Below are 25,110 nucleotides of genomic sequence, written 5' to 3'. Positions count from 1 at the left end.
GTGGATGGATCTATTCTTGGGGCTTTAGTTTGGAGATCGAGAGGAGTGGGTGGATCTATTCTTGGGGCTTTAGTTTGGAAGAAGTCAGTGAGAGCTCTCTATGCTGGTCCTTATGCGCGGGTGCAGCTAATCTGGGCCGCAGTAGGGGTTCCCTATGTGTGCGAAGCTCCAGAAGAAAGAGCCCCAGGCATCTCTAGTCTAGAAAATCCATGATCCTAGAGAGTGGTCCAAATTCCTCTTGGAAGGCACTGGAAACTCCCCTTTATCTCATTTTATATGGGGAATCTGCATAAATAATGAGCCTCTGTCTTAGCCTCTGTATGGCAAAACTGATATGTCTCGGCCCATATCTGGCTCTCTCCACTCTCAACTGGTAGGATGAGGTATGGATCTATCCAATCACACACTGCACCCCGAATGACAGATGTGTATCCATGTAGTGCGGGTGTATGATGAAGCCGTCCTTCGTCATTTGAAGAAGATGGTCTCTGTAAAAATCCATCTGGCCATCCTGAAACATTTCTTCAATTGGGCATCATTTAGTTTCTCCCATGGGTCACATCGTGAGTCCAAGATTTTTATCCGAAGGATAAAATCTCTAATGGTTTCATTTTATTTCCGCTCAATTGAATAGATTTCTTTCACTGCACTCCACCAATCACCTTGTCTTGAGAAGCCATGGGGATAAAGGTTGCTCTCAAAGTCCTAGAGTTCGTCTTGATCGCTGGCATCAATGTGGTGAACCATCGACTAGCCTTTCCCACTAAGCATAGGTTCAATGCATGTACCTTAGTAGGGCAGTTTGGATTTCCAAAGGCTTCACATTGTTCAAACATTTGTATTATGAATTGAACAGGATCAGTTGTTCCATCATATTTGCCCATGACTTTGGAAATATGTACAGCCGCGTTTTTGTATGAGTCACTTAGGCCGTATGTGGGTACTAATGTAGGTAGGGACTCACTTAGGACTTGGACAACCCCCCTTCCTAGATTAGTCAATATGTTCATTGTGTGGGAATCTAGGGATTGCAAAGGATTGGTACCTGACATGTTTAAAGGCTTAGGACTTCTGATAGTGCTAGGCAAGGGACCAATCCTCGAGGGATTGACGTGACAATGGGTGTAAAACCCGATGGCACACTTGTTATAGGCATGGCAAATGGAATAGGAAGATGTATTTGGGGCATGGATCTCAGTGGCTCGACAATATCAGCCATTGGGTTCAGTCTTGGTGTGTGAGGCCACGTAATCCCTCTATCGCTACCATATCTTGACATTATCAATTGCTCCTTTATGAGAGCACTTTTTTTTTCTTTTTAGATTTTCTAATAGCCCATTACAGCTTCACGAGGCTTGGCGTTCCCTTCCTTGGGTGAAACGAGTATCTGTTTGCCTTAATAAGCTTAGGTGCTACACGCACGTGAACCTCGAGATATTTTTCTAGAAAAAAGTGCATGCCAGCAGCATCCCAGATGGAAGAGGAGGTCTCAAAACTTGCTTTCCATCACTGTCTCAGGATGAAATTTTTTTTTGAAAAGATTTTTCCTGTTTCTCAGCCTGTTTTTTAATGTGTTCCAAAAAGAATTTGGAAAAACTCTATATGAGAGAATTGTAGTATTTTTGGAGTACTACAACTTTGTCTCTCTCTGAGTTTTTCGTGATTTCATCGTTTAGACACTCAAAAAGTAGCCCGAATATGATTCGCAATCATTTTCGAGCTGTTTTGGGCAATTTTTAGTACTTTAAGGGCCATTATTTGCCTTGATTTTTGGGTCCAATTTTGAGGCTACTGGTCGAAGACCAAAATGATGGATTTTTCCCTCGGACGCTCAAGACCAATTTCAAATAGCTTGATGTCGGTTTTCCAATGAGTATTAGAGCCGGTTCATCGGATTCATGGTTTAGGAGATATGAGCCTCCAAACAGGGCTATTTTCCATGGACCCCCTTCATACGACGTGAACTAGCAGGATGCACTTCACGGCCTGAAACGGACTTCACGAAAAAAAAAATTGATTTCTTTTTTTTTTTTTGGGCGTGAGACCTTATGACATGAAACCTTAAGGCGTGAACCGCTTAAGATGTGAAACCTTAATGCGTGAAACATCCGATTTTTTTTTTCGACGTGAGACCATAACGCGTGAACCATTGGCGTGAAACCTTAATGCGTGAAACGTTCGATTTTTTTTTTAATGGAAATAAATTCAAATTTTCTTGTTTGGGGGGAATATTTTTTGAATTTTAAATTGGGGAGATATGGGCATTTTCCCAAAACGGTAAATGAGAATAAAAAAAGTTAACACTTTTATGACACACTCTTGCACCCTTCTCAAATGACACCCAAAATGGACAATTTGATAACTCATTGGCATCTTTTCATTCGATGCTCATTAGCCTTAATGAAGTGCTTAAATTTTAATCAAAAATTAATCCTTCCACTAATCTTTTCACCTTTTAGACTAATCAAAGACTCTAATTAACCACAAATCACTAATTAATTCACACCATTGAGCACATCATTGGATAGAGCATGAAATTGCTAAGCTATGTGCATCAACTCATGTGTAAATTAATCTATAATTTGAAATTAATTAAACTCTTAATTTTAAGCTCTTCTCTTTATGCAAAATTAAGCAAAAGAGAGAAAAATTCATCCAATTGGTAAAGAAATTGATGCACTTAGATGTTTTGATGCATCTAGATGCTCTCAAAACACTAATTTCAACCTCTCACATGATCAATTTTGATTCCAAAAAATATATTTTCTAATCTTTTTACCTCTTAAACTAGATTAATCACACCTTAATGATAAAACCAGTCAATTAAGAAAGGTTAGTCGATTTTAAGAGTTTTTAAATGGTTTTGAAAAAAAAATTAAAGGATTAAGCTACTCTAATGCTTGCTAACACTCTAATGTATACAATTCAAACAAAAAACATACAAAACAAACAAAAATTAATGATTCTAGTTCTATGTTCAACTCTAAAGAAAGCTAAAAATCACTAAAAATTGTATTCCATAACATTGTTTGATGTAATGGATAAAAACAAAGCCTAATACACTCTATGCAAGCCCTAAGAACATTAAAAACTACATTAAACAACAACAAAAACAACGATTTAAGCATTCTTTATAAAACAAAAAAGAGAGCTATTCAACACCAAATCACACACAAATCTCCATCAGAACCACATCTTTTTCATGGGAAACCATCAATCAAGACAATGGGCAATGGGTAATGCGTAGATTACAGAAAAACAATGGAAAAAGCTAGGGGATAAAGTCATTCTTTATAAAACAAAAAAGAGAGCTATTCTACACCAAATCACACACAAATCTCCATCAAAACCATCTTTTTCATGGGAAACCATTAATAAAGACAATGGGCAACGGGTAATGCGTAGATTATAAAAAAGTGATGGAAAAAGCCAGGGGATAAAGTCACCGGCAACGGCGCCAAAAATGTTATGGCTCACCCTAACCCTCCTTGAGAAACACATCCAACAAGAGATTACCTAGAGAACCGCAACTGTCGTGAGGATCTGTCCAATGGCCGAGCTCGTAACCCTTGAGGTCTCCAAGCTCTACTACTCCTTGAGAAGTAATTCCACTACGTCTCCTCGTGTATTGTCACACCGCCGCGTTGCACTACGTGTACTCGTCCCTCCTCTCACTTCACATCACTCACACACACTCACTCTAGTATACATTAGAGAGAGAGATTAGCAAGAGGATTAGCAAGAGCAAGACTCTATTGCACAATGGGAGAGTTCTTTGTATTATGAGAGATATTCACTTATATACATGGCCATAAGTGTTCACACTCACTTAAACTGTGGCCAGCTGGGCACTTTAAGCTCATAAGAGGCCTATTGCTATTACAATGACTAATCTCATAATATATATATGAAGTACATCACTTAAGACTTCATCCTAACTTACTACCACACGCTCTTGAAGCGTGAATCTGCATAAGTATTACATAAGACTATTACGGGTGCCCATCCAAGTTGTAGATTTGGACACCATTGCTTCATATCTTGAATGTATGACCTTGTAGTGTATCTACCTTGACTCCTTGATATAAGATAACGGTAGTAGCTCTTGTTAACCCTAAGAATGGGTTAACAGGGGGCAGAGTGACAAGTGGTGAGGTAGAGGCAACAAGAGGGGGAACTGATGTAGAGGGTTGTTCTTTGGCCTTGCCTTTAGCAGAAGCATCTAGAGTGGGTGCAACTGAAGAGTGACCAGAGGGGGAAGGAACCTAGGAAATCTCAGTTGGGCCACCAACTTCTCATCCTGATGTGGGTGGTCCTAGCCTAACAGGTCTTTGTTGCCTGACACATCGTCATCGTCCTTGTCCTTGGTAGTGTCACTGGTGTCTTCCTCTTCTTCCTTCATAGTGAGCACTAGTCTTACGGATTTATAAAATTCATGGGCCTCTATATTCATCATCAAAAACATCTTGGGGATAGGCCACATGGACAGTAGTGTCAAAAAGATGGCATTAGCTGTTCCTCATGAGCTGTAGTTGCTTCCAAATCCGGTGATACAGAACCAAGATACCAATGGCTTCTAAATAATGATGCTCTCCATGGTGAGATAGTTGTATGTATCATCCATTGTGTGCTAGTCATGAGTGCGCATCCACTGGATGGCTTTGCTGATGAGGTCTTTGGAGGCTGGGTATAGGTAGGGCTCTTTGGGAGCAAAAAGCTCAATGTAATCTCCCTCTTCTAGGCAATTGGAGAAGGTGACGACTCTGCACCATGACTAAAGGTTGAGGCGAAGGACATGGCAATCACATCGTTATTTTGAGTTTCCAACTAGGCAATATTGGCATGGACAAGGAGGAGTACTTGGTGGGCCATGTCCATTTGTTCTTTCTATCTAGCCATAAATTATGTCAAGTGGCCACCAGAGCAAGGTTGTGGAACGGCTGCAGGGAAGTCAAGAAGGCAGCCTTAAGAGTTGAAGATGGCCTTTGAGAAGGAAGCTGTCAGCAAAGGTGAGATGGCCTTCCTAGATCCACCTTTGTGTCTCTATAATGTTCTGCGTGGCTTCATGTGAACTTGAGAATCTGCTACCATGGAAGTGAAATGTGCACTGGACACCCTCAGGTCCTTCTTCAGCTATGGGAAATGATCTACTGGAGGGGCTTCCTACCTAGGCGTGCTCTTCAGGGGCCTAGCCTACCACTTGCCACGTGAGTGTGTCATCAAGTTTGTCACCAAAATTTTTGTAAAGAAATCTATGGTAGATGTTTCTTGATCCGTCTTTTGCTTCTTGGATTGCGGGGAGTTTGCAGGGGAGGGAGCCAAAGAGGCATGCTGTGAAAGGGAGGTATACTGGGGGTGGTAGCACCCTAGTAGCTATATAGTTCAAGGAGCTCTTCCCAACTTGTAGCATAGTAGAGGACCTTGATGAGGATCATGGCCACTCCAAACTTGTCAGCAAGGTTTGTGCAAATGCTATAGAGCACATGGTGGAAGTGGTCATCCCACTTCACTAGCAATCCGTGCTTGAGAGGGGCAAGTAGGGAAAGGCTGTAGTGGTGGTTGTACCTGTTTGTCCAACTTGAGGTTGGTTAGCGTGGTGACGACTCGGGCTGGGGTAATCAAGTCTACCCTAGAGATATCTTCTCATCTCACTCCATCCTTATTAACAGGGCCTCTGATAATGTCTCTGATCATCCCATGTGTACCACTAAGTTCTTGATAAGGCTTGGTGGCTCTTGGCTTGTGCAAGGCACCTCCAACATCATCCAATGCCAGGGCTAGGGTCAATTCATCTATAGTAGAATCTCTGACAATGCAAGTATTGAGATGTGTGTTGTGAGATAAATCAGAAGCATGTACTAAGGTCTAGCTCCCAAGTTGGAAGAGCTACTAGCCTCCCAAGTTGGAAGAGTTGCTAGCCTCCGGAGTCCAAGTTTGTTCATGTGCTCCATGACCTCTGTCCTCTTTGCTACCTAGTAGCATTCTTGAGTGTGATAGGTGAGCTTGTGCTCCAGCTTCTTCTCGAATTTGATCTTGTTGTCGATCATGTGCCCTCCAACTTCTCGAAGCAGCTCCACTCCCCCATTGGGGAGAAGTTGGTGCCACCTGATATTCCAAGAGTTTGTGGGATTTTGTGGCCTTCCTCTTTTTAGTGGATGTGAGGAGCACTGTATCAGATGAGGTCTCTGATGCATCTACTACAGCTACCATGAGATGACAGTGGGGGAGAGGAATGGGCAAAGTACTATAAAGGGTTGTGAGGCTATGGAGGATTTTTGGATAAAATTTGTAAGAGTCCACCTAGCTAGAGAGTGAATGGTGTAAAATGAGGGAAGGGTCCCAGCTTATATAGTTTACGCCTAGAAACATACATATGCAAGTTGGTACGTACGTTCGTAGTCCATTCTTGGGAATGTGTGCAAGTAGAGCAATGTATGTGTATACGTAGGCACGGTGTACATACATTCGCAGCCCTATGTATGTGTGAAGCATGGAACATGCATGCACAGAAGTGAACGTGTGTACACATCTTATACACAACTTTTTTTTAAAGATTTTGCATGCAAAAAGTCCCTTAGTGAATATGTAAGGACTAGGTTTTCACCCACCATGCCCCCCCATCTTGAGATGTGCCTAGAAAGCTAGTGATTAGAGAACCACTTACATGATTAGTGTTGGCTTCCTTGGAGACTCTCCTTCACAAATCATCATCACTCATGCTTTCTTCCTTTCTCTGCTTTCTTCCTTACTCCATCTCCTTTTATTTCCTTGACTCTTTTTACTGCTTTCTTCGATATATTTTATTGGTTTTTCTTATGGGTACTCTTTTCATTTGGCAAGGGTGAGGTACTTGTTTTTGGCCCATCTAGCTAGGCTTGAGAGCCAGCTCTACAGTAGGAGAATTGGTGGTTCCTGACTTTCGTCTACAACATAGCCTTCTAAGTTTGATGCAGAAGGAATATCCTATTCATTGAGTTGATGATTTTCCTGCGGCTCCACGAATATCTTTCTCTTACCCTTTGCTAGGGTTGACCATTCTCATGAAGCTCCATGAATATCTTTCTCTTACCCTTTGCTAGGATTGCACATGGGGTTCCATTAGTGTTGTAGCTTTGGGTTGCCATTTCCATCTTGCCCTGGTACTTTTCGTTGTGCTAACTAAAGAGGTTGGAGGTAGTGAAGGTGTGACTTCAGGTACCCAAATGCTTTGGTTCCCTTCTCGTATAGCTTTGGCCGACTAGAAGACTGCCAGGTACCCACCATCTTTGGGTATGGTCCTTCGTGGAGGTTGCCTTCTTTGATTGGATGGTTTCAACTACATTGCCTTCTTTGATTGGATGGTTTCAACTACATTGCTTTAGGTAGTCAAAGTTGTTTTTGATCTACATTGTATCCTTGGACTTCTAACAACTCTTTCCTAACAAACCATGTTTTCGATTTAGGGTTGGAATTCGTTGCCTTGTAATGCAGTCCTTTTGGTGGCATGGCTATCACTAGCTTATGCTACAAATTCTCTTTTGCCATTCATAGTAATCTCATGTCAGAGTATTTCTTTTGGTACCCTCTATCATGGAAACATTTGGTGTTGCTAGGAATTGGTGGGTCTGGGCACCTATGATTCTGATTCTGCAAGGTTAGAAACATTAGTGGCTTGGGTGTTAGTAGGGTTAGTTCTCAAAGAGGCCACTTGTGTTGGGGGGATACTCGACGATGAAGGTTGATCCTTCTTCATAGAACTTGGTTACTTACCCTTGCAGCCAAGTAAAGGATAAGCCTCTTTTTGAGTGGCAAGCCTTTTGATGGAATGGTTACTTACACCTGTGAAAGGATAGACCTCTTTTTGAGTGGCATGGTCGGAATATGAATTCCCTTTGGGAACTTGATTGGCTCTAGCACTTCTTTGTTGGGAGAATATGATCATTTGGTATTGGAGTTTTGTAGGACATGGGCTCATGTATGTCATTAGAATGGTTACCTATCTCGAGGCTAGTTGCAAGGTTGTAGTTTGAAAGTCCTAGTCAATTTGGCATCCATCCACCCTCGTCCAAGAAGCACTTCTTCACACATGCTACCTGCAGGCATGACACAAAACTTCCCTTCCAAGGGGTTATTCCAAATATGGAACATGGCAATGAGAACGAACCTATGCATGTGGTTTTTAACACGTTTACTCCTTCCACACACACTTTTATGGGTGTCAACGACGATGATTACTATAGTGTGCACCATATCTCATGAGACATCAAGTTATAGCTAGCACCCGTGTTGACAAGCACTAGCTTTTATTCTAGACCAATCTATGCGGTCATACCTAGGCAAAGTCTAGTGGACTTCACCTTCTAGCCCTCCTCTTCTAGGTCAACAACTTGGGCCATATTAACGGGAGATGTGGCGGCTGCGCAACTTGTCTTGTCTAGCTTTAGCTTCACATTGGGTCTCTCGTTTCATTGCAACCTCTTTATTTTTTCCTATTCTTTTGGTGAATGACCTTTGAAGCATTTGCAGTTAAAGGGCCATATTAGTGTAAGTTTGCTCTACCATTGAAGAATCCTTTCATCTCCACACCGTCAAGTGTTTTGATGTATGCGGATACTTGAGGTGTGTGTTCACACACTAGTAATAATCCCATTGCTTTGTACTTTAGCTTGCGCTTTTGGTTCTTTGTGTTGTACATGAGAACCATGTCCCCGACTTTGATCCTTTCATCTCCACACTGTCAAGTGTTTTGATGTGTGGGGATGCTTGAGGTGTGAGTTCACACTCCTTTGTTTTTTAGCTTGCGCTTTACTTTTGGTTCTTTTGTACTGCTATACATGAGAAGCATGTCCTAGACTTTGTTTTTTTTAATCTTTGAGCTTTTCATCGAACCATTGCTTGCACCTCAACTTTTTGACGATCAAAAGCTAGACTGCATGTAGACTAGCTTCTCCTAAATGTTCAAGCTCAAATAATCGATCTATCAAGATAGTTCCTATCAATCTTTCCTTGACGGTAATTCTTAAGCTTCGTACAAAGGATTCCATGGGCATGATGGCATTTGTACCATATGTCAAATTGAAAGGTGCAGCATGAATAGTAGGCGGTTCTCTAAGTCCAAAGAGTAGCTAATAACTTCTATTCTTGAGGCTTCAACTATCTTAGTCAAGATAGCACAGATAGTCTTGGTGGTGCTTTCAACTTGGCCATTAGCTTGGCGGTAGTAGAATGAGGATTTGCCACCATACTACCATGAATTCATTAAGCACAAACTCAATCACATCATTGATGAATTGAGTCCCTATGTTGCTTACTAGTTCCATAATTACACTAGTGATGTATTGACATGGCCTTCATAGACCCTTGTGCTCTCTTGTAAGATGTTAATAGGTTTTTCCTCTCTCTCTCTCTCTCTCTAAATTTATGATCAAGTCGCACCAAACTAAATCAAGAGTCTCTCCTACCTCATTTTCATCTTCAAGCACAAGTATTATCATCAAACTAGAATAAGAGTTCAACAGATATAAATAGGTGGATACCTTACAAAGTTTTTGTAATGTGGATATAAATGTATCATTAAGGCTTGAATAAAATCCTTGCAAGTTCTAGTGATGTTTATTCCCTCTTTTTCCTTGATCTTGTTGGACTATTCATAAAAGATAAAAACTATTCAAGGATTGGTTTTTCGGCTCTTAGAAGTTCAAAAAAAGCCTCTAAGGTTTCCTTTGTGGGTGTGGAGCCTCCGAGCTTTCCTTTGTGGGTGTGGACTGATGCATCTTTTATAAGGTCACTATTTGTGATCCATATTGTTTGAAACAAATTTGGAAGAACTTGAAGGACAAATTATTTTTGCTTTTTGACCCACCTTCCGTGAAGTTACCCTGTCTATCTTCAACTAGAAGATAAACCTTTTGACTCTTGAAAGCTCTTGAGGTGTTGTCATGAACCGTTGACTTGTAAAGGGCATGCATGTTATCCATGTCCATTTGTTTTAATGAACATGGGGCTCACATAAAAGGTCCAAAATTTAGTGCAGGAGGACAAGTTTGAAAAATTTTCTATTTAAAAGGTCTTGTAAGGAATTTTAAAAAGGAGGATAGAAAGTATCTTTTTCCACTTTTAATCCGCTCAGATGGAATTTTCAGTCACACTTTTACTTCAAATAATGTGTGCACAGAGAGAGAGAGAGAGAGAGAGAGAGAGAGAGAGAGAGAGAGGATTGTTGTATCTTATCTTAAGAACTCCTTATGTTGTCTGCCTTGTGATGCATGCCTAAAACTAGATGCTCTAAATGTTAAAAGAAGGGCTGCCTCCCAAACAGCTTGCGCTTGTTACCTATTTCTTTGAAAACTCAAGCAGGGATCCCTGCTCTCCTTTGCAAAAAAATATGATTTACCCCCCGAAAAAAAATACAGCATTGTTAGGTCAATTATGCTAAGTTAAGGAGCATGAACCCTTGAATTACATTTTACATGGTTGTGTTGCACCTTTACATGACACAAGTGTTATGAGGTGATGAATCCATGTTTATGCAAACCATACCATTAGGCAGTGACTTGATCCACAGGGCTTTAGAATAAAAGATGTCGAAACCAATCAAGCCCTTTGAGCAGCCCCTTCAATGGCGTTGGTATTGGAAGGCCATCAATTGTACTCTGCCCAGGTAAGACAACAAGCACCTGCAGTGCCCAAAAATAAAACACTCATGACTAACCTTTGCAAGAAAAGGAGGATAGTATTTATGTTCACGCTAGAAACACCAAGGACTACAAGAAAAAAATGACAAGGCGGCAAAGTCTGTACACCCAAAACTAACAAGAGATCTTCTATAAAGATCAATACCCCTGGTTTAGGTATTCTCTTCCAACCTCGAGTCTCCAGACTTTTTGTCCTGTATCAAAAACACTGACCAAGACTAGGACCTGACATGTAGTCCAGGGCTTCGTCACCCAGATCATAGGGAAAAAGGTTTGTCCAGACTCCAGAGGAAGGGGGCAGCATCAGGGTCTCCCCAATGCATTGGCCTGACAGGGCTCCACCTTCAAAATGAGAATCTATTGAAGTAGTTCTTGTACCGTCGTCAATATCTTCTTTTTAGGTTGCGTGATTGGGCACTCTTAGATGCCAGTTAGTAGATTCAAACCCTGTACCTCGACGTTAAGAGTATAGATCTCTGGGTGTAGAGGGCAAGAGCGCTACATTGGAATCGTCAATGTCTTAGTATATATTAATGGAGGAGTAAAAGTTTGACCATAAACTTAATCTACACCAAGGATTAAAATTCTTTAAAGTGAATGATGTAAGCTTTGTTTGTTACACGAGGCGGGGGTGCGGGGGGGGGGAGAGAGAGAGAGAGAGTAGATGGCATACACAATACACCACATGGAGTCTCAATCACCCACGTAAAGGCCAACAGAGTATTTGCTTTATTGCTGCAAACTGAAATGAAGTACAAAGATGAGCAAATCTTCCCTGAACTGAATCTGTCACGTGCATCCCGCATTTGGATGCCACATGGACATTTGTACGGCAAGTGCAGGACCTGCGTAACTCGTCCTTGTGAGCCCCCGTCCCAAACGAGTCAGCTGGGGTTCCACTCGAAGCGTCCAGGCCCCAGGGTCAGCTGTACGAGTCCTGTACATGGTTTTGGTAAGGTGTGCAAGTCCCGCACATGGAGTAGTACCAGTCTGTACTGTGAGTCACCCTCTGGAATGATGTAGAGGTGTATGAAGCTCTTCCCTGGACACCAATCGTAGGATTAGGTCTTGTGGCATACCTATGTGGGTATGTGGGCAGGTAGGCAAAGGGGCAGCCCTGTGGGCCACCCCAAAAAGGGTTCAAGGCCCTTGCCTACAAGAAGGATAGCCTTGTGGCCCACCCTAGGGGCCAAGTGTCTCAGACGAGCACGTGTAATACAAAAAACCAGTGGCCTGAATCACAGCATGCATTCAACATACATCACAACATAAGCAAGAATCAACACATCTGTCACGTACATCATGTACATATACATCTTGTAACCACATAAGATAATCTTGCACATGACACAGCACTACGGCCTGAAGTTGCCCCACCACCACCGCCCCCAGCGCCCCCCCCCCCCCCCCCCCCCCCCCCCCCCCCCCCCCCCCCGAGGTATCTTTATTACCAACAGAGTAATCTCTTGTACAATATGCGGGTGCCCAGAAGTTCCACTCCTCTGATGGCACCAGATTTATCCAAATCTGTGTAAAACAAAGCAATACAAGCTCTCGGTCACCAACCAGAGCAAGGCAATCACCAACTACCCAATAGAGAAAACAAATCCTCGGTCCTGCTGTCCAGATAAAGCCAACCTTTAGTCACCAACCAGGGCCAAAGCAGTCACCAACATGAAACCAAGCCCTTGGTCACCAACCTGGGCTTAACCCTGTTCCTTAGTTTCACGGCTGTCCACACCATTGTGCAATTCAGCAGCTCCAAGCAGGCCCAAAACAACACCTAGACCAATCGTTTTGCATCCCATGAAACTGCATTGAAGCTTGGCACAACCTGTATCTGTTCCATCTCAAGAAAACCCATGAAGTATGGCTGAGATTTGCTATAATTCAGTACAGCCAGCCAAAAGAGAAGCAGTAGAGGAAGTCAACCAGCTTTAGGGAGCAATTAAGCAACTCGACTAGCCCTCTGTGGCTTGTGGAAACCCGACCAGCAATAGAAGAGAGAGAGAGCACTGTCGGCCAGCCCTGTATTCTGTTTTAGAACAGTCAACCAGCCCTACTGACCCTGTTCCATGAGTCGACCAGCCCTACAGCTCTCGTGCATGGAGTTGGCCAGCTTTTCCACACTTCTTACTGCTGTCCACAGCCCATATGCCCTCTACAGAAGAAGTCGACCTGCTCCATGAGGCTGCCCTAGCTTGCTCCACACCCCAAACACCCAGAAAAGCAACTCATGTGTGGCAAAAATAGCCTTCAGGGTCACTTTTAGCAACTCGTGGGTTTCTGGTCCATGCCCGGGTGCCCAAACCTAAAAATTGGTCCAGGTTCATTAAAATAGCCCAGCCCGATGTGAACTGTCTTATAAATTATAAGTTTGTCCGCCCAAACTTTAATGAATATGAACCAGCAACCATAGACTTTAGTAAACAAGCAATAATTATTATATAAGGTTGAGTGTGCACACTTACCACCTGCAAAACACAAAATTCACCACCCTAGTCCCAAACAGGTGTGCACACGCGTGTCCACGGAGTGTCCGGGCATCCCCGATGCCCGTGGACATTCACAGGCAAAATACCATGCAATGTCCAGACAAACAAAACAAGTCACATCAGAGTCACCAACTCTTCTTACCGACTTAAGAGTCACCAACTCTAATCACTCATTAAAGTCGCCAACTTTTACATGAGTGAATCCATCATGCTCCAAGAAATCCTTCCGCATGACACAGCTCTCTAGAGGATTGTGACAGCCAGCCCAAGAAGAGCCAGACCTTGGTTGGCCAGCATTTGGGCAGCCAGCAGCCAGTGGGCGGGCAGAAGCTTGAATGGCCCACATATGAAAGCACCTCCTTTTGGGGCATATAAAAACAAGTCGTGTAGCTGTAGAAAATAGGCCGACCCCTTGTAGCAAACCGACCAGCATATCTTTGTGCCTATAAAAGCCAAGGCTTGGCAAAGATCTTTTTCATCTCATCCAAGACAGCCAAAGGGAGAACCCAAGCAAGGTGAACTTGGAGGTCAAGAATCAGGTCATTTACACGTTGCAGATTTACAGCCAAGGAAGACCTACAGAAAGTCGGTCGTTTTTCATCATTCAATAAAGCAAATACACCAATCCTTCGTGGGGGCCCTTCAAAGGGTATTTGGGACCCAATCAGGTGTACTTTGTCTTTGTTCTTATTCACTCTCTCCCTCTCTCTTGCACTCTTATCTCCGCTACATTGTGCAATTGTCAAGAACCAAGGTGCTGAATATTCCTTATCAAAGTATAATCCTGTCTGTAAGCTTCTGCATGTTACAGAATCTGACCTGAACCGAGGGTTTCCCCATTGGGAAACACCTCCTTGCTTGCATTTGGGACCTATGGCTGCCCGGGACCTGATGCTGCTCCCTTCACTTGTTGTCTCCTGGAGATACAGAGCCTTAACGTTTTCCTTTAGCGCTGCTGGAAGAAGTAGCTGCTCTTGCCCATGACCCGGTTGCCTTTTTCCTTGCTTGTGTTTTCTTCCTCCTGATGGCCCACAGGGTTGAGACAGGTTGGCTTGCAAGCTTGACAACTATTAAATAGTAAGTGATTAATGTGGGAATAAACAGGTGTAAGGTGGTGGTGTAAATTGGCACCTATTTACTTAGTATTCTAGGTTTAAATAAAGCGGTTCTAGTGTGTGTGACAACCGCCTAGTGTGTGGGTTCTTTTGTATGTGGGAAAAACCCCTTAAGAGGATCTTATGTAAGCAATGATGTATGTAGGTGACACCTCTCAGGGACACTTGGTATTAGTTTGACAAGTGGCATATGTGGTGGCAACATATGTATGCACCTTGTAAAGGGGGGTCTCTCCTATAAAAGGATCATTATCATAATGATTAGGTGTGCCTAATCTTTGATTTTATCTCATGCCCCCTCTTGCTAATCACTCTTGTTTGACCTTGTGATTAAACCCTAATACCTAACAACCAATAACAGAGCATAGTCCAGTTGTTAGTGCCTTTGCAAGACCCAACTTCCACCCATCCACAACCGACTCCCGCCTGTCATAGCATCTCCAGGGCCGACTGCCGCCACCTATCCAAAGCCGGCCCCATCGCCCATATCCACCATCATTCTAGACGGAGCTAGTGGTTGGACAACGCACCACCGCCGCCTAGCTCCCCAGCCGTGCTAGTGCAGAGTGCACTACTGAAACCGGCCTCTGGTAGGAACCAAAGTGCGGTAGACTAGCAATCACCCAAACACAGTTGTAGTCCAGCAAATAAGACACACAAAAGAGAGCTAGAGTGCTCCTACACAAAAAGAACAACGACACCTGATTGGCGCCCCTTTCGGTATTTCTTTATTCAAATTCAATAGAAGAGTTTAAATGAATACATCATGGCCATTCATGGCTTGTACGTTTGCATGTCCAATCTACCAATCCTCTGGACCTCTTAGCATAGAGGTTACACATAGCCTTGTGCCCCAAAAGCACAACATTGTTATTCACCTCTAATCAGCCAAGATAGTGCATCCATGAGGCCTTGAATACGCATCTAACTGGCCCATGCACATAGCCAAAAACTCAGCCATGAAACAGTCCGTAAACTCTTCCAAATCAGTCCAAAAACTTGCCCTGTTTCCACCCTCCAAACTGCCAAACCCTTCCTCTCACAAAGGGCTAGAGAAACAACTCGAGACAGTCACGAGCTAGTGAAAAGAGAGACAGAAAGAAGAGAAAATAAACAGTAGCCGGCTGTCTCTACACAGTAGCAATCCACTGCCTTCCTCTTGCTCCTCCTGCTGTCCACTGTCTTCCACAAGAGAGTGAAAAAGAGAGAGAGAAGCGTGGGTTGAATCTGTGAAAAAGGCAATTTCATATTGGGTGTGTAAGTGGTGTGATCGGCGTTAAATTTGCATGAATGTAACTGCTCACCGATGCTACAGGCTGACTGTGTATCCAAGGAGAGAACCAGCTAGTCGCCTATGTGCCTCTATATCTCCTGCCCCGCCCTTCACACGAGCATGAGAGAGAGTTCCCCGTGCAGTCTTGTGCGCCCAGCCGAACAGCCCATTCTTCAACGAAAAAGCCAACCCCCCCCTAGAATAGCGTGGGCTCCCCTAAAAAGCCACGATTCATTTTAAAAGGGTTTTCTTTTTTTTTTTTAAGGTTTTAAACCTTTGTCCCTTCCTTTGGTTTTATCCTCCTCCACATGGGGTAATAAAAAGAACCTTTAATAAGTGTCCCCAAGTGTGAACATATAACCAATGTCCTACACACTTGTGTCCTGCGCACTGTCCACCATACTCACACCTCCGCTGCACAAATTCACAGGGTCAACATGACAACTACCGTCACCCAGCTACCCGGCTTTTCCGCCCATGCACCACTGCCGGCTACTCCACCCATCACTAGTTAAGTTTGTGGCAGCTCTGCACAACCCTCATCCACCAGCCCATACCCAAATCCAATGGCCCTCACTTCTGCCTTGCCGATCAACCCAACCTTGCCTCTACACTCCATCCTTCGCCAACCTTGGCAGTTCCACTTCTCCATCAACATCAACTGACATCACTGGCAAAACTTTGAGGTATTGGTTTCTTGTTTTGGGGCCTTCTCTCAGAGATATCTTTTTGGATTAGACATCCATAGGCAATCCAGTTCTTGTGGACATATCTCGGAGCTTTGTTCTGCTCACCCAAGTATACATCTTGTTTTTGGTATACTTTGGCGATCGCAGCTTACATCTTGATGCCTTGCGTGCGCAATCCAGTTCTTTTCCCATACTTTCTCATAAGCCTGCTAATGCACAAAAAGTTCCCATTGTTTCTTGCACATAAATCTCCTTTGGGAAATCTCTTATTGTGAGAATGTCACAAAGAGCACCAATTCTGAACTTTCTGAGTTTAGTAACCGAAGAGCATTTTGACGATCCCAATTATTCACAATGAAGCTTCATAATGAAGAGTCTTTTGATAGCCGAGAGATTGTGGAAGATTGTTACAAGGCAAGTACACATCTTGTTTTTGATATACTTTGGCGATCACATCTTAATCTCGATGTCTTGTGTGCACAATCCACTTCTTTTCCCGTACATGCCAATGCACAAAAAAGTTGTTTCTTGCACATAAATTTGCTTTGGGAAATCTCTTATTGTGAGAATGTCACAAAGGGCACCAGTTCTGACCTTTTTGGGTTTAGTAACCGAAGACCATCTTGACGATCCCAACTATTCACTGTGACGCTTAATGATGAAGAGTCTTTTGGTATCCAAGGGACTATGGAAGATTGTTACAAGGCAAGAGCCTCGTCCTCCAACATTAGCAACCACTACCTCTTCGGCAACATCCGCAATAGGAAGGGACAAACTACAGCTCAAGTGGTGGCAAGTACTTCAGCACAACTGTCTCCACTCACTAAAGATCAAAGATGGTGGGATGTTCGTGATGCACAAGCAATGGCCATGATCAAAGATGGTGGGATGTTCGTGATGCACAAGCAATGGCCATGATCGCTTTTTCAATCAAGCGATCCATTATTCCTCACATCGATCTTGCAGCTCTACAAGGGCTGCGTGGGTGATCCTTGAGACCATGTTCCACTCCCATAATGAAGCACGTGTCATGTACCTAATGCGGAAGCTGGACAACCTGGCCATGAATGAGGGTGATTCCATCGCAAATCACCTTACCAAGGTAACATACCTAAAAGAGAAATTGTTGAATAGATGAGGTAGTTGATAATAGGAAATTGGTCACCACCATTCTTAATTCCTTACTTCAGTCTCTCTATGAGAGGAGGCAATCCTATCAAAGTTGATAATAAGAAATTGGTCACCACCATTCTTAATTCCTTCCTCGAGTCCTATTAAAATTTTCACACATCTCTGAATCTCTCTATGAGAGGAGGCAATCATATATCCTTTGGGGAGCTGGTTGGATTACTTCTCCATGAGGAGCAAAGAAGAACATATCCAAGGGTGATGCAAGCAAAGGAGACTAAGCCTTCTTCTCTAGGGACAAAGGCAAAGTGGACTCATCACAGAGTGAATCTCTCTATGAGAGAAGCCAATCCTATATCCTTTGAGGACCTAGTTGGATTACTTCTCCATGAGGAGCAATGAAGAACAGATCCAGGGGTGAGGCAAGTAGAGGAGACCAAGCCTTCTTCTCTAAGGACTCGTCACATAGTGACACCTAGAAGAAGAAGGAAAGTGTCATTAGTACCACAAGCTAGGACACCACATTGAAGAGTGTCAGAACAGACTTGCAAAGTTGAAAGCGGATGAAGCCTCTGCAAACTCTCCTACTACTACCTCCGACGACAAGAAGAAGAAGCCAGATGAAAAAGCAAACATAGTCCATAATAACTAGGCTTTCTAGCCACATTATCACTATAGGGGGAGATGTCAAATATTGATAGTGATTAATGTGGAAATAAACAAGTACTAGGTGGTTGTGTAAACTCGTACCTATTTACTTAGTATTCTAGGTTTAAATAAAACGGTTCTAGTGTGATTGAACAACTACCACAGCCGCTAGTGTTTTGTGTTAAGAGGATCTTATGTAAGCAAGGATGTATGTAGGTGACACCTCTTAGAGACACTTGGCATCATAGTTTGAAATGTGGCATTTGTGGTGGCAACGTATGTAAGCACCTTGTAAAGGAGTGTCTCCTATAAAAGGACCATTATCATAATGGCTAAGTGTGTCTAATCTTTGAGTTTATTACGTGTCCCCCTCTTGCTAATCACTCTTATTTGACCTTGTGATTAAACCCTAATACCTAACAACAACTTTTGTCACATATATGAGATGGTCTGGAAAATAAGCCAAAAGCCCCTTATATATGGTATAGAGCAGCGCGACCAGCCCAATAGACCTAGCTGACCAAGAAAAGAGGACAAATAATATCATTTATATGCAAAAAGGTCCCTTTCCCAAGGGCGCCTATCCCATCTGGGCTGGCCAGCCATGGCCACATTTCTAGGTACCCAACCTGGCTGCCCACTGCCCCTCTTGGGCCTTGGCCTTCCATCTCCTAAAGAAAGCCCACTCTTCATGGACTATGTTTGCTTTTTCATACACCATAACTCTGACCTCACTTCTCAAAAGACATTGATTCTAACCGGTGGTCTAGGCGTCTAACAAAATGTCTAACAAGTGCCTAACACACCCTATACAACATTTATAGCTTGCAAGTGGGTTACATGTGACTTGTGTGGGACTTGCACATGAACTCTGACTAGACCTTAGACCTAGATGGTGCCTGGCAAATTGTCCTTGGACAAGGGTTCACAACACACACAATGCCCATCAAAAAGGTGTCCTAAGTGTATCTCACTAAGCGGAATGGCCACGAGGCACCCTACAAGGGGTTAACCTGCAAAAGCCCACCGAGGTTATGAAGAAGCCCAACGGGTGTGCGCCACTATCAAGACTATGAAGAAAATGTGAATGTGATGGAGGGTGAAACCTAGCACACGAGAGTCTAGGTGTTTCTTCCCGCTATACACTAGAAATGAGTGGAGCTTGTGGGGCACCCATGGTGCCTTGGATGAGAACTAGATCCTGAACATTCATTGTAATGCTCAATAAACACTTGCTCCAATCAATGTAAGGCTAGTACTGAAGAAATCACCTCATGCCTAAAACCATGTCTACACCCACCGTTAAAAAGTGTGACTATGAAGTCAAGCATGAAATCCACCTTCTGGATCACTGACCTAGCATTGCATGCTACTGACTCAACTCTAAGACACATGCATATGCCAAAACCGGCTATGGGTTTGCCTTCTTGAGTCAACTCTAAGTGGGTTTGCTAGGCAAATTGTTCATAGATAATCTGCTGATGAGCAATAAGACCATGACACTTGAGAAGCTCAGGTGACTCCCCATCTTGGATAGAACTCTAATCTTTCCTTATCTTCAAGCTCCCTACTCATGATACACACAAAATGGGGCTGGTGAGGGAGGCTCATCTAGAGGAGTCTAATCAACAAAATTGTTGTAATAGAGATAGGTATACCGGTGGATGTAAGTGGTCTCTTAGGCCACTCATGCTTGGGATGCCCAAAAGTATGACAAAAGAAGCATCGTCATTCCTATCGGTCTGTTGCATCACTATAAAGGACAAAATGCCCCAGTTCGCTTTCTGATTTGAGGTCAACTATGGTTCTTTCTCATCCGAGGTCCACTATGGTTGAACTTGTTGGATAATCCGAGCTTCAGTGTGTTAACACTCCCTATGAATGTATGTGTGTGAACACCTCTTAAAGGTGAATGTGTGCAAGTGTGTGTGAACAAGGGCTTATAGCCACTTAAGTGTTTGTGTGTGTAAGCAATGATGTCACTAGGTATAGCCAAGTGTCACTGCCCCATGAATAGAGTGTTACTTTCCTTCTTAGCCTCTACATGTACCATGGATCCTAGCAGAAGCAGTGCTGCTTTCGAAAAGTTTTGCGGACCCTACCTGGCAAAAAAAGATTCATCTACTTCTCATGTGTGATGGTGTTTGGAACGTGGTCAACAAAACCGAAGAAAAACCTAAAGGCATTCAAGGTGCAGTTTGGCGAGACAAAAACGACAAGACACTGGCACAAATTGGCCTTCGTCTTGTAGATAGTCTGATTCATCAAGTAGACTTTGACAAAACTGCAAAAGAGGTATGGGACAAGCTTGCAACCCTATTTACCAATGAAATTAACAAGTCCAAGGTTTTTCTCAAGCACAGGTTCTTTGCCTCAAAAATGAGTGAAACTATTAATCTCGGAGAACATTTAAACAAATTGGACTCTCATTCAACAATTAGCTAGCCTAAATGCCGAGCCACATGAAGACGACAAGAAAGTTGTCCTCTTGTCTAGCATTGAAGATTTGACAAAATATGCTCACATCCTAACTTATCTTAGGGTGAATAGACACAATTCTTTTGATGACATGATTGCAGCTTTGATAGATGAAGATCGTTGTCTCAAAGAATAGCAAGACAGAGCATTTGACCTTGAGAAAGCCATGTTCATAGAAGGAAAAGGCAAAAGGGCTGTCAAATGTAACTTCTGCAAGAAGCTCAGACACACAAAAGACCAATGCTTCAAGAAGATGGATAAGGAATAAGAAAAGGTACATGCAAACTTAGTGGCAGAAGAAGACGACGAGAAAGTAGAGGCTTCCACAACAGTGGAACATGCAGCTACTGTGATGGACAAACTTTCTTTTAAAGAGGAAGATTATAATTGGGTTTTTTAATTTCTCTACTTTGAATGAGTCAAAGGGTTCTCTGCCTGGGAGGTCCTCCAAAATATGATAAATAATCTTGTGTGTGGTTTTTGTAAGCCTTATTTTTATAAAGGCTCTGCGTTCTCTCATCCCTGCTTAGAAACAGGGGGAGTTTTGCTTTGTTGTGCCGATGTATGTTGTTTTTTGTCTCTATAAGCAAGATATGACCTCTGAGTCTTTCGCACTGAGCCATGCGTATTAGCCACATTCATGAGCCTCTTAGCTAGTTGTGGGGAAGATGTCGTGTTTTTGCTAGTATTGAAGGATAAGGACTATTGAAAGAGGCGCCGCAAGGCTTTCCTCCGCACTTGGCCTGGCCCTTTCCTCACCGCGAGGGGCGAGGATGTCACTTGGCACTACAGGCCTCCAGTCTGGCTTTTCTCACCGCGAGGGGCGAGGATGTCACTTGGCACCCTGGCCCTTTCCTCACCGCGAGGGGCGAGGATGTCACTTGGCACTACAGGCCTCCAGTCTGGCTTTTCTCACCTTCCATATGTACTACTAGGTAGCCCCCCCCAGAGAGCGGCCAGCCACGGGGGTGGAGCTCAGGAGTTCACTGTGTTTTATCCCTCCTTGCGAGGTGAGCTTTGTAGCCTTATGGCGTTTTCTCATTAACTAATAGAAGGATCTTTTTCCCGGAAAAAAAAAAAAAAAAAAAAGGACTATTGAAAGCCATCCTAGCATCTCCACCTTTGCTCCAAAGGGGGGTTTGTTGGATATTCGGAGCTTCGGTGTGTGAACACTCCCTAGGAGTGTGTGTGTGTGTGTGTGAACACCTCTTAAAGGTGAATGTGTGCAAGTGTTCGTGAAAAAGGGCTTATAGCCACTTACGTGTTTGTATGTGTAAGCAGTGATGTCACTAGGTATAGCCAAGTGTCACTGCCCCAATGATTAGAGTGTCAAGAAAGATATGGCATTTTGCCTATAAAAGCATTGGACCTTGTAAACTTCAATTAATCAATACAAACATCACATTATATTTTGCAAACATCTAATTTCAGTTTGTTACATCACACACTCCCTCGCTCTTCTGCACATACACCATCGAGGTCCATCATCCTCCATAGTTGTTGTCATGTGCAAGCACATGGACATACTTAATCCCACACTAATCCCTGATTTGCAACAGATAAAGGCTAGATTAAGGCACAAGACAAGCTCAGATACGTGCAGCAAAAGCCCAATTTGATCACGACCCTGTCGACCAAGTTTAGGAGGTCATGTCCTTCCAGGTCAGCAACATATGTGTGATCTATCGGTCCATTGAAGCTGACAACAATCGCCCAGTTGGTCAAGGATCACAAGAGCCTACAAAAGGCATTGCCTAGCTCATTGTAGATCATCTTCTCCCCAAGGTGAGGTGGGTCATAGATTAGGTATTTGTTATCTTTTTGGAAAGGCCAAAGGCCATAGATGATGAACCTTTTTGTACTCTATGAATATACTAAATATACAATCATCTCTCTATCAGTCTCTCTCTTCTCTCTATTATCTATATTGATTTTGTTCTTGCATCAAGAGAGAAGACTGCCCAGAGCTTCCACATGTCATAGATGATAGTGGTATCAAAGCATCACGTTCAGCTATGCTAAGTGCTAGTGGTGTCCCAGAGGAAGTGCACATGTCCAAGGAGAGAAACGTAGCATGTGTCAAGACCCCCAGAAGCTGGTTGGTGTCATGAAAACCCAAGGGGAGGGTTTCATGAGAGTTGGTAGCCAGTTGGGGCTTCCCCAAAAGCTTTTATGGAGCACACCAAGGGATGATCAATGATGTTCATCCAAGAGGTGGAGCCAAGGGTGCCATGATCAGTTTCAAGAAGAAGGATTCATGTTGGTGTTTAGGGACAGGGCAAGAAGGCAAGGGTACAAAGTGGAACAGCTGCACAGATCTCTACATCGGATTTGGAGTGGATTCAAAGACCTAAGGGTGCCATGATCAGTTTCAAGAAGAAGGATTCATGTTGGTGTTTAGGGACAGGGCAAGAAGGCAAGGGGACAAAGTGGAACAGCTGCACAGATCTCTACATCGGATTTGGAGTGGATTCAAAGACCTAAGGCAAGGTTTTCAGTGAAAAGGTTGCCAGGAAGGGAAGGATGGAAGGTATGGGAGACCATATGTGGAGACAAGGGATGATGACAGTCAAAGGTTAGAATTCCATCATCAAGCTTAGCGAAAGGGGATGTCATGTGCATGCACATGGACATGCTTGATCCCAAGCTACATGGACATGCTTAATCCCAAGCTAATCCCTCATTTGCAACAAATAAAAGTTAGATTAAGACACAAGCCAAGCTCAAATAATTGCAACAGAAGCCCGATTTGATCAGGACCCTATCGGCCACGTGTAGGACATCGTGTCCTTCCAGTCGGCAGCATTTGGGTGATCTATTGGTCCATTGAAGCTGACCGGCAGCAGTCGGCCACTTGGTCAAAGATCACAAGAGCCTATAAAAGGCATTGCCTAGCTCATTGTAGATCATCTTCCCCTCAAGTTGGGGCAGGTCATAGATTAGGTATTTGTTATCTTTTTGGGAAGGCCAAAGGCCACAGATGGTGTATCTTTTTGTACTCTATGAATATACTGAATATACAGCCATCTCTCTCTCTCTCTCTCTCTCTCTCTCTCTCTCTCTCTTCTTTGTCTGTGTTGATTTGTTCTTGCATCAAGAGTTCCTATACAGTACTTAAAAGACTACCCAGAGCTTCTGCATGTCATTATAGCTCTCCTCTGTAGACCCTAAAACACCAAAAATTTCCCTTGGACTTGAAACCACTCGTTTCTTACGACTCGGGTTGGGTCTTGGAGGATACCTAGTGTTGGGTCTTATTACTCCCACTAGGAGAGGACTTGGCACAAACCCTGGGGTGGTTTTGGGTTTGCCATGGTTGTACTTCATCTCCATGTTCTAGCAATCTCCATGACAACCACCAATGTGGATCTAGTGGGACAAGAAAACACCTAAGCGTTCCTTGTCGGTCTTTTGTAACTGAAGACCTAGTTGGATGACTGTAACTGCACCCAATGATCTTGTGGATGTAATCGGAAGCCAAAACACAATTATAGTTCACTTAACAGTTAGGATCCAATGGAACAACACAATAAAACAAAGCTTTCTTGGAGTATTTATAAGTACAAGGTACATGGGCTTACACCAAGCCAGATTTTACCATAACAGAATCCATGCAAAATGAAAATCACAAACCAGGCTAATGTTCTTGTCGAGTAGAGAATCCGCGGATGAAGAATTCGATCATGAACAATCTTCACCTTTCTTGGGTAGAGCCAAGCGGTCACCTGGTGTTCCGGGACCATGCACAAACAGGCACTCTCGTATTAACTCTCACCTACACCCTTCCCGATGATAGATATGTTGGTTCTCCCAAAAACAAGTCAGATCCTTCGGTGTGAGATATGGGCTGTTCCAACTCTTCGAAAAACAACAAAAATGCAGGTCAGCTGTTCAAAAAGGCTCCCAATAACTAGTTGACTCCTTCTCTGTGTGATTTGGGCTGGCCAACTCTTCGAAAACAGCAACAGTGCAGGTCAGCTGTTCCAAATGGCTTCCAATAACTAGTCGACTCCTTCTATGTGTGATTTGGGCTGGCCAACTCTTTGAAAACAGCAACAGTGCAGGTCAGCTGTCCCAAATGGCTTCCAATAGCAATTCGACGTATTCTGTGTACCAATGGGCTGGCCAACTCTTCGAAAATTTGAAAAAATGTTGGTCGGCTGTTCAAAAGGGCTCCCAATCACCAATTGGCTGTCCCAAATAGCTCTTCATAGCAAATTGACTCCCAGATGACTTCCTATAACAAGTCGGATGTCCCCAAATGGAGAAGGCAGCTGGTCGATTTTTCTATCTCCACACGTAGCCACTTCACGTAAGTTTCCCCAAAACACTTTCTTCCTTGCACGTAATTTGGGTAATTAGGATACAAGCATGGGCACCCCTATAAGTTGGGCCCTGGTCACTTTATTGTCCACCCACTTACTATTATGTGTGAATCTGTAAGCCTTATAAATTCAAAGGTTAGAATAAAAAACATTAAAATAAATGAATACATCATACTTACCACCTGTTCACATGCAATAAAACATGTCAAAAGACAGGGCAAGCGTCACGGCTCACTGGCAGGCATCCCCACTCAGTAAGTGGCACATCATAGCAAGCAAATACACA

At 43.4% G+C, this 25,110-nt stretch overlaps 1 protein-coding gene across 3 annotated transcripts in view; it reads right to left on the bottom strand.

Annotated features, from left to right (window-relative positions):
* Positions 1-10,021: 10,021 nt before the first annotated feature.
* The window catches only part of LOC147633441 (uncharacterized), an 81,984-nt gene continuing 66,895 nt past the window's right edge, over positions 10,022-25,110 (bottom strand). Inside the window, exons 6-7 of one of the 3 annotated variants that reach the window (XM_086806520.1) lie at positions 10,519-10,655; positions 10,022-10,349 (exon numbers count right to left, since the gene is read on the bottom strand). In XM_086806520.1, coding sequence (XP_086662646.1) covers positions 10,548-10,655 — 108 coding nt within the window. In that variant the 3' untranslated portion in view covers positions 10,022-10,349; positions 10,519-10,547. The other 2 variants (XM_086806519.1, XM_086806518.1) reach the window with 2 other exon arrangements.

This window comes from Cibotium barometz, chromosome 12 (genome assembly GCF_041138505.1).
Source record: "Cibotium barometz isolate CiBa-2024 chromosome 12, ASM4113850v1, whole genome shotgun sequence".
Taxonomy (NCBI): domain Eukaryota; kingdom Viridiplantae; phylum Streptophyta; class Polypodiopsida; order Cyatheales; family Cibotiaceae; genus Cibotium; species Cibotium barometz.
Note: the sequence above shows the minus strand (reverse complement) of the source record. Positions and strands in the feature narration are given on the sequence as shown.